Genomic DNA, 12,764 nt, shown 5'->3' with positions numbered 1-12,764 from the left:
TTAGTGGTAACCTCCTTTCACTTCAGGTTCCTCCTCTGCCAGTGGAGGTGATGAGGGGTCACTCTGATAGTCTGCTTTGAGGACTAAAAAAGATAATGCACGGGAAGGGCTCAGCACGATATCTGAGGGCTTCACAAATACAGGCTTTTGTGCCCCCGCTCCCGTCACTTACCCAGCTTTGTGACTTTGGACGTATTACCTAATTTATCTGGGCCTCCTTTCCTTATGGAGAAACTGGGGCTTGTTTTGTTCATCGTTACACTGCATGGCTAGTTCCATCAGGCCTGATGCTGAGCACAAGGTAGGCACCAGGCACAGTTTGCAGAAGGAACCAAGTTCAGGACTAAAGCTTAAGCCCTGGTCTTCGTATCACACACGGTACCTGGGCGTCTACTTCGCCCAGGCCCGGTTCTCACTGTTGGGGCTGCACAGCTAGCACGTGGCCTCCGTGACCGTCCAAGGTGGCGAGGAGAGGCCTCACCAAGGACAGTATCTGGGCTGTAGTCCGAGAGTGAGCAGAGGTTGCTGCTGGAGAAAAGACAGAACAGTGAGCCTTCCTGGTGGAGGGCATGGTGTGTCCAGCAGCACAGAGGGAGGAGAGGGCCTGCCTGGAAGGGCCTTTAGGAAGTAGGGGTGGAAGTGGGTGCCAAGCTGGAAGAGTCTCTGCCCAGATTGTGAAGCATCTCGGACGTCTTGCTAGGGAGTCTAGGCTTGAAAGGCTCTTGCCGGAAATTAATGTTGCATTCTTAGGTAGAACATTCGGTCTGTCTCCTGGTATGCAGTGGGTGGACGGAGAGGGAGACGTTCAGGTAGGAGGCCGTTTTAATAAGTAGACGAGGCAAGAAATGAGGAGGTCTTAACTAGGAAATCTCCCAGAGCTTTAGGCACTCCAGATCTTTCTATGCCACTTTGAGAACTGGGGGAATTTCCAGAGCCCTCTCGAGAGGAAATAGACTGAATTCTTGGCTCGGCTCTGGGGAGGCAGTGTCATTAGCACTGGAGACCAGCATCCTCACGTACGTCGCTCTTCTTCCAGGACTTGGAGCACCATTTAGGCCTTGCCCTCAACGAGGTACAGGCGGCCAAGAAGACGTGGTTTAACCGAACACTGAGCTCCATAAAGACGGCAACCGGGGTTCAAGGGAAAGAGACTTGCTGAGAGCAGCTGCTGCCTCCAGACACCTTCAGAAAACATGACACCTTTTGTTGCCTTCTTTGGCCAGATGTGTGATTCTGTGACATGTCCCAGGACCAGAATGTACCTAAGTCAGATCCATAGAAGCATGTGGGTAGGTTGTTGGACCAGAGCTCATGAAGCAGGCAGCCTGTGCGGTAAGGCCCTCCTCACTCCTGATACTAACAGGCCTGCCGGCTGGCCTGCCACCCTGGACGTTCCAGAAAGCCACTCCTCCGTGTGACCTCCGGGCCTCTTCCCGGTTAGGTCAGCTCCTCACCCAGCCCAGCGGCTGAGTGACATTATCAGAGTCTGGGGATCCTTCAGGCCTTTGGTTTTTTTCTAAACCTTTAATCTTTTTTTTTAAAATACACATATTATTATATATTGGGGGAGGTGGGGCAGGGGATCGGTAGCTCAAATAATTATCTGCTCCAGTGCCAGCAGAGGGTCCTCCAGGTAGACATGGAGAAGCACTTTGTTTTAAATAGGAGGGTTTCATGGTTGTAGGTGAAGCCACCTAGTTTTGTTAAACTAACTCTACGATGCACAGGTTTTTGGTTTGGCATTATTCACATGTTTCTGATCAATTCTATGCAACTCTCATAGTTCCTGTTGTTTTTAGTGTTAGCTGCCAAATGACTCCCCAGTGCTGGGGTGGGTGACTTGACTGACTGTTGAGACTGGATTAATCATAACGTGGACAAACCTTATTTTGCTTAATGTGTCGTGTGTGTGTGTATATATAAATATCTTTTCCCAATGCACCCAATTGACAGTGTTTAAATCCCAGACTAGGACTGATCTGCACAACTTAATTATGTGGTTATTTTGGGCACTTAATTTCACTCAAGGTTTGTCGGGCTCTGCTCTCCACCCTGCTGTCGCGAGAGCTGTGAAGAGCTCCCTCACTTCAAGGTTCTAGTGTTTTTGCACAACAGCTTGTACAAGTGAGAAAGACTCTGAGGTGTGTGTGTGTATGTATGTGTGTGTGTAAATGTGAGGATGTGCAGGACACACATGCCAAGAGGCCCCCGTCCGGCTGGCCTGTGTCCCTGCCTGCCGGGGCCCTCCCCGGAGTGAGGCTGGGTGCAAACCTCGCTGTTCAGATGGGCTGCAAGTTCTCACTTCAGAACTATGGAATAGAGGTTTTAGCACCTTTTTTATAAACAAAATAACTTTAGACTTTTAATTTATATAGTGATATGCTGACAGGCTGTCTCGCAGATGACTTTGTCGTCTTCTCTGCGTGCAGTGTGGAGGTCGCTGGTTACAAGAGGCACTGGTTTGTACATAAAGACACCTGGGTTGTTTTGTATCTCTTTTCCTGTTGGCTGTATTAACGCTTGCTGAGGTCATCTGTGATCAGGGAGGTAACAAGCGGCAACCCCTGACCCCCAAACCATCCCCTCCACCGCTTTCTGTGTCTTTCTTGTTCAGTTACCAAAACAGCTGTAAGCCCATCTAAAACTAGGTGCGTGGACATTGTGCTAGGGTAGTTTCAGTGTGTCAACTTTATGAATTGAAATATAAACCAGTAAAATTGTATTACTATTTCTTTTGTTGGCTTTATTTTAACGGCATATTCATTAAATATTTTGGTACAAACAGCATTGCTTTGTAACAACCAGTTTGGTGTGCTCTTGCCTCCCTCCCACGGGCAGTCAGAGAAGACCACCCTCTGGGCTGGCAAATAGGTGTACTTGAGCACTGGGCAGCGCCTCCCCGTTCATCCATTCAGACACTTAATGAGCAGCTAATGTGCTCCAGGCCCATGGGGTGAGAGAAGACACAGGCTTTGTCCCCTGGGAGGCCTGTGCCTTCATCGTGAGCATTGCCTGTCTTGGAGAAATAAAGTGAGACATGACCTGTGTATTTGAGGGTTAGGGAAGTCTTATAGGAGGTAAGGGTGTGTGTGGTAAGACCTTGAAAGACAAAAGCATCTCACCAGGCAGAGATGGGAGAGGGAATTGCAGGCCCAAAATGTGAATGTGCAGGGGAAATGGCTGAAGAGCAGAAAGGCCGAGTACCCGAGGTCCAGTTATGCTCTGCTGGAACTTTCAAGGGAAGTGGTGGCATGGCCAGCAGGTACCTCTTTCCGAGAGCTCCTTTCTGTTCCCTGCTGGTCATCCCACACCGCGGCACCATAGGAACGAGGCTCCCAGACCCTTGGCCGTCCTTTACCACCTCGCCCCCTTCTCTGCAGCAGGAAGAAGAGCAGTGCTTCCCCAACCCGACGGTCCCCTCCTTGCTTGACCTGCCCTCCAGGACCCCCTACACCCAGCCTTTGGATGGAAGCGGGCTGAGATGCAGGCCATGAAGAAGGGAAGGTGGTGAGTGAGCCCTGCCCCATCTTCTCTCCGCTGAACTGAATCAGGGCAGGTGCCTAGCAAGGGGCCCGGCCATGACAGATGCTCTGCAGAGACCAGGACAGGGACTCCGGAGCACAGTTGGGATCCCTTTGCCGCTCACAGACTAGAAGGCATATTTCTGGGATCCACGTTCCTGGCCAACAAGGGCCAGAGTCCAGATGGGCCAGCCTGCTCCGGGCTTTTCCAGTCCCCAGGGTCCCAGTGTTCCGGAGTGTAGGGATTCTGCAGAAATCCTCATCCCAGCAGCTGTGCCCTGCCAGGAGAAAGGCGCCCATAGCCAGTCAGCCTTGGCACACGGGGCCTAAAGTGACTCCGGGACATCCGGAGAGAAGCAAGCTCCGCCTCGGGAGAGGGCGGGACTGGACGAAGGCTCATGGGCTTGGTGACTGGGAATCTGCTGGCGCTCAGGAAGGAAGGAGAGCAGAGGTGGGTGGGGTGCAGCGGAGGGGCCAGACCCAAGTGGGTTGAGAGGCAGGAGGGTGGGAAGCAGAAGCAGGTGAGTGTAGATTTCAAGAAGCCTGCTCAGCCTGTCACGTATTTCTACGTGACAGGCTGAGTAGACCATCTAGCAGGCCCTGTTGAACCTGAGCGGATCTGCACGGCCTGGTCATGATCTCTCAGGAGGAAGGAGGCAGCTCAGAATGAAAGGCAAGAGGCATCTGCCGCCCTGTCTGTTCTGAACCCCAAGTCCCAGGGGCAGGAGTGAACCACGAGAGGAGTGAAGGAAAGAGAACTCCATGGGAGCTAATAAAACTTAGTCCAGAACACCGCTCTCAGCTCTGAACTGACCCAGCAGTTGTGAAAACCAAGACATCTATGCAGGGGGAGTAGGTAGGTGACAAGAGAGGAGAGTCATTTGGCCTCTCAGAGCCTGTTTCTTCATCTGGCTGATGGGGGTTTAAAAGGCTGTCTGTAGTGCTTCACTTGCTCAGAGAGATGCCTGATTCTGACCTTGGGATGCAGATCTTCTCCTAAGCTTCATTTGGGGGCTGAGACAAGTGAGCTCAGAATGGCTGAGGTGCTCACTCCCAGAACAAGAGGACCGAGCACTCCGTTTCCCTGCCCTTCCCCCACTTTTATAGGCGAAGAAATCGGGCCCATAGAGCGGTTCCTGGCCCAGACCACAAGGCTAGGACGTTAATCCCCATCTCTAACTAACTTCCAGTGACCAGCAGGGCAGCTGCTTTAAGATGACCACGTGGGCAGTAGGTGGGTGTAAACTCTCACAGCACTTCACTACAAGCAGCGTACCTGGGCCAAAAACCCTGAGTTCAAGGCTGGGCCGTGACCTTGGATGCTCACGTCACGTGGATAGGTCACTTCACCCTCCCAAGTTGTGTGTGTGCCGTGGCTTCGGTGCCCATCTCGGTCTCACACGGGTTGCTGAGCTACTGTTAAGCTCCTGACCCTTCCCCTGTGTTCTCCCTCCAGTTGTCGCAACACCCCTGTGAGTTAAGTGACGTTATCCCCAGATTTGAAAGTGAAGGTGAAAGGCCCGTGATGACGAGATCTGGGATGTCAATGCTTTGTACCAGGTACCACCACCTCCACCTTCTCTTCCAGGGCCCCAAAGCAAGGAAAACAGTGCTCCTCCCTCCACACCCCGTTTTCAACTCCTCTTGCTGTTCCCTGTGCCAGTCACGGGCCAGAGGGTGGGAGTGGGGCCCCTGGGAGGAAGCAGCAGCGGGCCGGCCTGGCTAGCTCTTCTTTCCATCAGTGCGCTGTGGTTGTAAAGCCCAGAGGACAGTGTGCAGAGCGAAGGCGGCCCTGAGTTACAACACACCCAGTGCCTTCGTCCACTTACCTGGAGGGCAGCGACAGGCCCGGCCTGGCTCCCTCCAAGACCCCCTGCGTGGGCCGCCTTTGTCCTTCTTCCTGGGGCGGGCAGAGACCTTACTGTAGTCTTGGAATTACTGGGGTCGGTCGACTGCAGGAACCTCACAGGGGGAGCAGTAGGAAGAGCTTTGGCTTTGTTTTCAAATTGCTGCTGCCATTTCGAAGTCCTACTCCCTCGGGCAAGTCCCTTTATCTTTGAGCCTTAGTGTCCCGATGTGTAATATCTGCCAGCTCTGGGGACAGGGGTCAGGGGTCAGGACTAGGAGGAAGGCAGGTGTGTGAGGGGCACCCGGTGAACGCTGAGCTGAGCTGAGCTGAGGCGGCGGCACTCACACCACTCGCTGCACCAGGGGCCCGGGTCAAAGGTTCAGGTTGAGTAAACATTTGGCACCATTAGCAGAGAGAGATGGCAAACAGGAATAGGAATGAGGCCTGGCCCTCTGCATGAAGGGAAGATTCTTCCACATGTGCTGAGCTGGAGAGTCAGGGCCAGGAAAGGGGTTCTGCACTTGACCCTTTCATCAGTCAAAGCCAGAGTCAGTCCGTCCTGCACAGAACAGTGCAGCCCCTTGCTGTTGAAGACAGAAGCTTTTATTTTTATTCATCCAAATGGGGAAAATGCAACATGTCAGGGCATTACAGACAAGCTGCAGCAGCCAGACAAGAGGGTCAGTCTATGGCAGAGTCCAACACAGTCAGTGCGCAGGAGCCGCAGTGTGGGCGCTTCCTGTGGGAGTCGGGGTGCAGAGTCCCTTTGGGTGAAGGCCAGGCGTCTCTGGGTGAGGCACTGGTGACAGTCCACACGTGCAGGCTGCTGCTTCAACCACGCCGCAGGTTGAAAGTTCGGAGTCCTACGTGTAATCACTGCCCCAGAGAGGGAGGACAGTCCAGGGTGGTCGCGTTCTCCAATGTTATTTTTTTTAACATAATACACAACATGACGTTATTGCCAGGGACTCTGCACTGTAATTATACTATGTACACTTGTGTATCCAGAAAAAACAGTAAATAGATACAGATAGGTATTTTAAATAGATTTCTTAAAAACTACCTTGGCCATCACCAGACCAGAGAGAGAGCAAGCTGTATATAGCCAGGAGTCCGATGTCACGTGTGTAACTGTGCAGGAAACTGGGAAAGGTTTTCTACCCACAACTAAACGCAGCCTTCTCCTTGCCTCCTGAACCCCCATCCTGGGGCCAAGGAAGGGCTACGACTGAGCACGACCCCTTCCTCCTTTGTGAGGGAAGCCCCTTCTTGAACAGCTCAGGGCTTCAGGTCTAGACTGGCTGCCTCCTGTCTCCTTCCCAGACAGTGAGTTCTGCTCGGAATGGGTGAGAAGCGAGTCTCAGAGGCCGCTCTCCGGGAATCCTACGCGGCAGGGAGACCCGGGTGCCTGCACTGTGGGGCTTAACAGGCAGAGCCGGGCCCCAGGCCAGCCCCTTCCCTGGTCCTCCTGCCTCACTGTCCCTGGAAGTGCCCTGGCCCTGATTAGGGCTCCCTCAGGAGACCTGCCTTTTCCTGAAGGTGTGACTGGGCCCCAGCCAGCCACTTAGACCAGAGGTTCAGCACAACAGGCCAAGATGGTCCCTAGTCAGAGGCCTGAATGAGTTGACAGATACTTTGGGGAAAAGAGGATCCACACTGCTAAGAGCTGAAGTAAATGAAGTCTGCCCAACGCAGGTGGCTCATGACTCATTAGAAGACATCAAGAAGGACAGAAGCAGAGGAGGTGTCCCACCTTGACCAAGCATTCCCTTTGCCGCCTCAAGCCCCTGGGAAAGGAAGTCCGTGTGGAGGCTGGCGACAGCTCACAAGACACGCAGAGCCACCCGTGATTCCCGGGAGATGCGGAAATTAAGGCCCCTGGTCAGGAGCCCTGAGGATGCCTGTTGTCTGAGAAGCCACCACAGTAAGTGAACGAGGGGACAAGCGGTACTCAGTGTCCCCTCTGCAAAGTAGGGGTGCAGTGTGAACCCCACCTGACCGCACAGGGCTGGCCTGAGCAGGAGACACTGCCATGGTCAGGGAAAGGGACGCATCAAACACCAGCACTGCCAGCCTGGCAGGTGAGAGAAGAGGTGTTTCAGGAATCTGACTAAACCCCACACCGTGCCTCGTGTGGGCCATCATCACAGCCTGGGCGTCAGGGCCGCAGCCGAGGGAGCCACTGGGGGGGAAGAGTCGAGGAGGCTCACAGAGCGGCACGGACACGTCAAGGAAAGGAAAGGAGCGCCAGCTTAACCGCAGCTTAAGCCCGTCACGCCGGCGGAAGGGAGTGGGGGAAGAGGCTGGGCAAGGAAGGTGCTGCTTCCTTGATTAGGAACTACAAGTGGAGAAGACAGTCCTCTTAGCTATCTAAACTCCTACCCTTATCCATGGTTCATCTTCACGAACAAAAATTTTAAAAAGTCTTCCCAGAACAGCAGAAATATCTAGGTTAGAATCAAAAAAAGAACTTTCAGACCATCATCTGTTTCCCCAAGCAGGAAAGTGAGACAGATGGCATCTAGCTTATGGCCGTGGGCCAGGATGGCGCAGGGGCCAGGCTTGAGCTCCACGAGGGTCTAGGGTGCCCCAGACACAAGCCTCCCTGTGAGGCCAGAGCCGCAGCACAGGCTGAGCTGCCCGACGAAAGACCACAGCTGGCGGCACATCTGGCTGGGCCAGGCTTGCCTCTGTCTTTGCCGTTCCAGGACCCCAGAAACACCTCTGGAAGACCCGGGCTGTGCCCCTTAGAGATGGGAAGTTATGTGCCTGCTGCCATGCTGAGAGCACCGCCCCCGGAGCCTGAGGAGCCCCACGGCAGCAGCCCGCGTGCCCTGGAGCCGTGGCTTCTCCGCGACTCTTCCTTCCACGACCCTCTCCCGACCTCAGCAACGACCAGCTGTGCCCTCACTCAGAGCAGGCAGCAGCAGTGCCCTCAGGCAGCCCACCACCCACCTGCCTGAGGCCCTGCCCACGTCTGCCCAACGGCTCAGGGCAGCACCAAAGCCCTCACCTGCTGGCTCAGTCCCCAGGGGATCCACAGCCACACGAAGCTGGTCCACGGTGCGGCGCTGCCAGAGCCGTGCGGGGAGGCCCCCCGGGGTCAGCACCGCCACACGCCCCCGCCGTGGGGCCTCGGGCAAGCGCCTTCCCTCCTCGAGCTGCCCCTGATCCTCACCCACTCTTACGGGCCCGTGCGGGTTTCAAGGAAACGGCATCTGCGCAGCCTCTTCATGGGCTCGTGAAGCCAACACCCTCCAGGCTTCTGTCCACGTCAAGGGAGCGCTCTGGCAGCTCGTGCCCCTGGAACCTCACCTCACGGTGCTCAGTCAACAGAAGCTCCCTTCACCTGCCTAGAAACATCTCTGAGGGGAAATGCTGTGGAGAGTAGAAAGCACTATAGAGAGTCTCTTCCTCGCCCCAACTACACGGAGCACCTTGGGGCCGGCGCCGCGTCCGACCTGCAGTCTCCCCCAGCCCGACCTCAGTCCCGGCCTAGAGCGTCGGGATGTACCTGCACAGCACCTGCTCCGGCCTGGGCATCTTGCCCCGGTCTACAGGCACCAGCTCCATTCTGAAGTGAGGGGAAGCCCATCCCTAGCATTTTTCACCCTCATACACCAAGGCCCCAATCCAAAATTAAACATGAGACAGAAGAAGCCCGAAGGCAGCGGACCATGTCAAGCTCTGCCGTGTCAAAAACTGTGCCACTCACTGGCCCCCTACAGCCGGCGGCCAGGAAAGCTACTCAACTTGGGGGTCACTCCTTCCCACTCGGGTACCAACAGTAACTAGACTCTGGGCAAAAGAGACCAGATTAAACTGAAAGATACTACTTGTAACCACAGACGTGGTCTTCCCCAACCAGAGGATCTTTCCAAAGTGCATCTGTGATCACTTCACCTTCCTGAGCACAACCTCCCACTGGCTCCCCAGCGCCCTTTATTCACAGGCTGGGCCCCAGCCGTCCTCCTCTCCGGAGCTGCCTCCCTCCCTCCCTCCGGCTCTCCGGGTTCACCCTCAGCCTTCTCTCCCTGAGCCCCGTTCTGTATTTCGCTCTGCAGCACCCGCTGCCCCGAAAGGGCCCACCTCTCACTCAAAATCTGAGGTCCTTCTGGGCAAGAGCTGCACACCTAACAGATGCGCAGGAAGCCTTCGTGGGAAGACAGATGGGTCCAGGCAGCAGACGGGAGGAAGCTTCCAGTCATGATTGAGCCAGAGGGTGAGTAACCGCCACAGTCCAAGGCAGGGATTGGCGAAGTGTGGCCTGCAGCCACGCCTGTCTGTCTACCTTCTGCCTCTGGCTGCGTGGGTGCTGCTGGAACGGCAGAGCTCAGCAGCTGTGACAGAGCGAATGGGCCACAAGCCTGGAAGAGTTACTCCCTGGACCTTTCCAGAAAGTTTGTCGACACCAGGCCTAAGGCAGCGTTCCCATCAACTTCCACACGGTGACACGCAAAAAGGTGATTTTTCTGTGGCCCACTGGGCTAAACAAACAAGGCCGCTTGTAGTTAGAGACACCTGGTCACCCCAAAGGCCGATGCAATCAGTGTCTCAGTGAACCCTAAAGGCTCAAAACCACCACCGCCTTTTTAGCCCCCGTCCCCAACAGAGGTATAGAAACACAAGTGCAGAAACCTACCCCGACTCCTCCTCGGGTCTCCCTGCCCACCTGTGCAGAACGAGCCAGCGGTGGCAGGACAGACACAAAACTGAGGCCCAAAGCAAATTCTCTAGTAATCTTACAATTGCGCCTTTTTCCCTTCCCTGTAGCACTCTGTGGAGCAAGTGCGTACCTTCCCCCGGCTAAAGACCCTGCTCCACAAATGCTGAATCCAATGAACTCCAGCCCTTGCCCAGGTAAAGAAGCCAAAACATTACTTTTTTTAAAAGCAGAAGCCTCTGTACCAACGAATATCCAGTACCTGCCACTCCCTTTGACTGGCAAACTCAGCAGAGCAGAAATGCAGGGAAAGGGTAAGATTCTGACTGACCGGCCCATAAACCTCTCTGTCCTTTGCCAAAGGAGACGCTTCCCAGAGAGCACACGAAGGGGGCTCAGAGCCCCCGCACCCACGAGAAAGTCAGGCCCACCGAATCCCCGCTTCCTGGCCAATGGAGATGGCCCTTGCTACACTGCAACGCCTCTCCCCGCCACCACCCCCCTTTCCTGTCTTGGTCCCAGGCACCTACTGAACAGTGGCCCCCAGTTCCCTGGCTGCACGTGGGGTTCCTGTGGTTCCCTGGCCCCATAACCTCCTGCTGGGCCCAGGCAAGAAGCCTGGACTATGAAGAGATGCCATTCCTGCCTCTGACGCCCTCAGCCAGCCTCCTTCATCCGGGCACCTGCAACAGCTTCTGACTCCTTCCTTCGGTCCTTCCCCATCCAGCTGTCCAAACCGATCCTCCAGAATTCTCTCACCGTTCTGGAAGATGTAAGCCCTCCAAGGCCTTTCACGAAGTGGCCCCGAACTACACATGCCATCTGCTACTTCACCCTCCTAACCATCCCAGTTCCCAGGTTCCCATTAACAAGCACCTCCACGCTGTCCTGAGAAGCTGTGCCTTTCTGCGCACACCAGACGCCCCTCCTTGAGACCTCCCAGCCAGCTGGATGCCAGGCTCTGCGGAAGCCATGGCCACATCTGCTGGAGCCCCTCTCACTCTCTAAGTCACGCAGCTCTTAAGTCTCTTCGCAGGCCTGGCTCTGCTCCTGGACTGAGTGGGAGCCCTTCTCCCAAGCACAGAAGATGGCTCTTGTTCTGCTCAAGGCCCCGAGCAGTCCCCTCCCGCTTCCTGGGCTCCTTCTTGGTCAGGGGTTTCACCTTCTAAGCTGAAAATCCTGACGTTTTCCTCAAGTGCTCCTCCCCCAGCACAGCCTGGTTAGTAGTAGGAGGTGACAGTGAATGTTTCCAATAAATCCATGTGCCCAAGAGGGGAGAAGCGGTCTTGACAGTGTCACCAACCACATCAGCATTCTGTGCAAACTGACACCCCATAGAAGACCTTCCTCTGCAGTATGCAAACAGCTGGCTTCCTGCCTAAGCACTCCTGGTAACATGCGGCCCACTTCTCACCACACCTCATGGGAGGCACACTTTAGCTCAAACTGCCCAACTGGCTTTACCGTAACTATCTTTCCCCTTCTAGAACCACATACGACAAGTAAATACAACCCTTTAAAACAGCTGATGGAGGGCTTCCCTGGTGGCACGGTCGTTGAGAGTCCGCCTGCCGATGCAGGGGACACGGGTTCGTGCCCCGGTCTGGGAAGATCTCACATGCCGCGGAGCGGCTGGGCCCGTGAGCCATGGCCGCTGAGCCTGCACGTCCGGAGCCTGTGCTCCGCAACTGGAGAGGCCACAACAGTGAGAGGCCCGCGTACCGCAAAAAAAAAAAACAAAAAAAACCCCAAAAGAACAGCTGATGGAAAGGTCCATGATCTCTCCAGGTCTGTCCTTCAGCAGCCTTAACCTATCCCATCTTGAGGTGCTTTCAGCTTTCCTGAGTTCCTCAGGTGCCACCTTCCAGATGATGTGGAAGGAGTGATCCCCTCCAGGATGATGGCCACCATACCTCCCATAATACAGCCTCCAACCTTGCCTGAAGGACGTCAGAGAGCTGAGCATCTTCTGAGACCGTCTACATCGTGGAAGGGCCCAGTGAGACCCTGGCACCAGCGCTCCGGGAAGGCAACTGTGAGGGCGACCCCTTTAGTTGGAGCACACAAGGAAGGCCTAGCCAGAAACATGACAGCTGACAACCAAAACGTGGATGAAGCTCAGCGGAAACAGCACATCCCTTCCCTCCATACAACGCCTGGGGATCTCTCCGATGGCAGTTACTGGTTTGCATTTTATTACAGGGTTCAGTTACAGCACAAAAAGATGGTCTGTGGAAACAGACCCAACTGTGCAGCTGGCAAAGAAAACAACAAACAGGCCACCTGGCCCAAGGCTGGCCAGTCGGTAACCTTGCCCAGGAGCCAGGTTAGCGGGAGAAGGATGAGCCCGAAGTCTGGTTTCTTTTTTCCCACGGGGGGAGGGGGTGGCTTTCTGCGTGTTTTGTCTCAAACCACACAGGACACATCCCAGAAGTCTGGAAGAAAGGTAAGTAGAACGAATGCCTCGTAAAGAGGAGAGGAAACTTGCCAGACAGTTTTAGGAAACAGGATAGCAGCAGCCTAGACTGTCAACACCAACCAGCAGTGGTGAGCACAGCGCCAGCAGGAGGGGTGGGCTCAGCCACGGACTAGCTGTGTAATTTTGGGCAAGTCATCTTGTCTAAGCCTCTATTTCCTCATCTGTAAAAGGAGAAAATTTCTAGATCCCACAGTTGTGGAGGAGCTCAAATCTCATCCCTAAGAAAGGGCTTCTGTTAACTCTAAAAACAGG

At 54.8% G+C, this 12,764-nt stretch overlaps 1 protein-coding gene and 1 pseudogene across 5 annotated transcripts in view; one reads left to right on the top strand and one right to left on the bottom strand.

Moving 5' to 3' along the window:
• RABGAP1 (RAB GTPase activating protein 1) overlaps positions 1-12,764 on the top strand; it is a 170,955-nt gene that overhangs the window by 155,772 nt on the left and 2,419 nt on the right. For 3 of the 4 annotated variants that reach the window (XM_027104919.1, XM_027104920.1, XM_027104921.1), the window contains one exon: positions 1,037-2,787. In XM_027104919.1, the coding sequence (XP_026960720.1) occupies positions 1,037-1,159 (123 nt within the window). In that variant the 3' untranslated portion in view covers positions 1,160-2,787. Of the gene's footprint in view, positions 1-1,036; positions 3,508-4,977; positions 5,082-9,434; positions 10,231-12,764 lie in introns of those variants that run through there. The other variant, XR_003432507.1, reaches the window with a different exon arrangement.
• On the bottom strand, positions 5,952-7,403 carry LOC113619401 (uncharacterized; annotated as a pseudogene). Its single transcript, XR_003432373.1, has 2 exons — positions 7,196-7,403; positions 5,952-7,076 (listed from the first exon to the last, which is right to left on the bottom strand). The product of XR_003432373.1 is annotated as an uncharacterized LOC113619401 (transcript).

This window comes from Aethalodelphis obliquidens, unplaced genomic scaffold (assembly GCF_003676395.1).
Source record: "Aethalodelphis obliquidens isolate GAN/ISIS:26980383/991018 unplaced genomic scaffold, ASM367639v1 scaffold7, whole genome shotgun sequence".
In the NCBI taxonomy this organism is placed as follows: domain Eukaryota; kingdom Metazoa; phylum Chordata; class Mammalia; order Artiodactyla; family Delphinidae; genus Aethalodelphis; species Aethalodelphis obliquidens.
Note: the sequence above shows the minus strand (reverse complement) of the source record. Positions and strands in the feature narration are given on the sequence as shown.